This window comes from Talaromyces amestolkiae, assembly GCF_001896365.1.
Source record: "Talaromyces amestolkiae strain CIB chromosome Unknown scaffold40.1, whole genome shotgun sequence".
In the NCBI taxonomy this organism is placed as follows: Eukaryota; Fungi; Ascomycota; class Eurotiomycetes; order Eurotiales; family Trichocomaceae; genus Talaromyces; species Talaromyces amestolkiae.
In genome coordinates this window covers 1-628 of record NW_024468076.1, presented here as the reverse complement: position 1 = coordinate 628, position 628 = coordinate 1, and the positions used below count along the sequence as shown (strand labels likewise).

At 60.4% G+C, this 628-nt stretch overlaps 1 protein-coding gene across 1 annotated transcript in view; it reads left to right on the top strand.

The window, feature by feature from the left end:
• BHQ10_010363 (uncharacterized protein) overlaps positions 1 to 572 on the top strand; it is a gene marked incomplete at both ends in the record, with an annotated part of 6,270 nt that extends 5,698 nt beyond the window's left edge. The window contains one exon of the mRNA XM_040872985.1: positions 5 to 572. Within this exon, the coding sequence (XP_040738865.1) occupies positions 5 to 572 (568 nt within the window). The remainder of the gene's footprint in view (positions 1 to 4) is intronic.
• Between the last annotated feature and the right edge of the window lie 56 nt (positions 573 to 628).

The window sequence follows — 628 nt, the reverse complement described above, 5'->3', positions numbered from 1 at the left end:
CTAGCTTTGAAGGCCTATCGTTAGCCCAGGTTAGGCGTGCCTGCACCGAAGCGAGGAGCAAAGCAATGAAAGATTGGGGCCGTGAGAACGTCGTTCAGGGGACTCACCGGCGAGGAAGAGCCTATTGGATGCCGCGAGGATGGGCATTAGATAGGGCTGCTGGGAAAGCGCCAAAGCGCCTAGCCAGCCGTTACTACCAGTTGAAGACCGGACACGCCCCAATAGGCTCATATCTGCGCAGAATTGGTGCCCGGGACTCCCCGGAGTGTAGGGCCTGCGGTGCACTAGAAGAGACAGCTGCCCACGTCCTCTTTGAGTGCCGTCGGCGCTCCAAGCCTAGAAAGGCCCTCTATCGGGAGCTTATTGACGCTGGAGTCCCCTTACCTACGGCGGCGGAGGATGCCCCAGAGGCACGTCTATTTAGTGAGCCCAAGGCCACACCGGCGCTGCTCCGTTTCCTCGGGGGCGTGGACCTCTTTAGGGATACTGCTCGTGCCGCCAAAGAAGCAGAACTAGGGGATCAATGGGGRTGGGAAGCCCTAAGGGAGTGGGAGGACGAGGGGGTTGGATAGGGGGATGGGCACCCTAGTGCTTAAGCGTGGCCACCAGGGCCTTTGCTCGCTAGGGG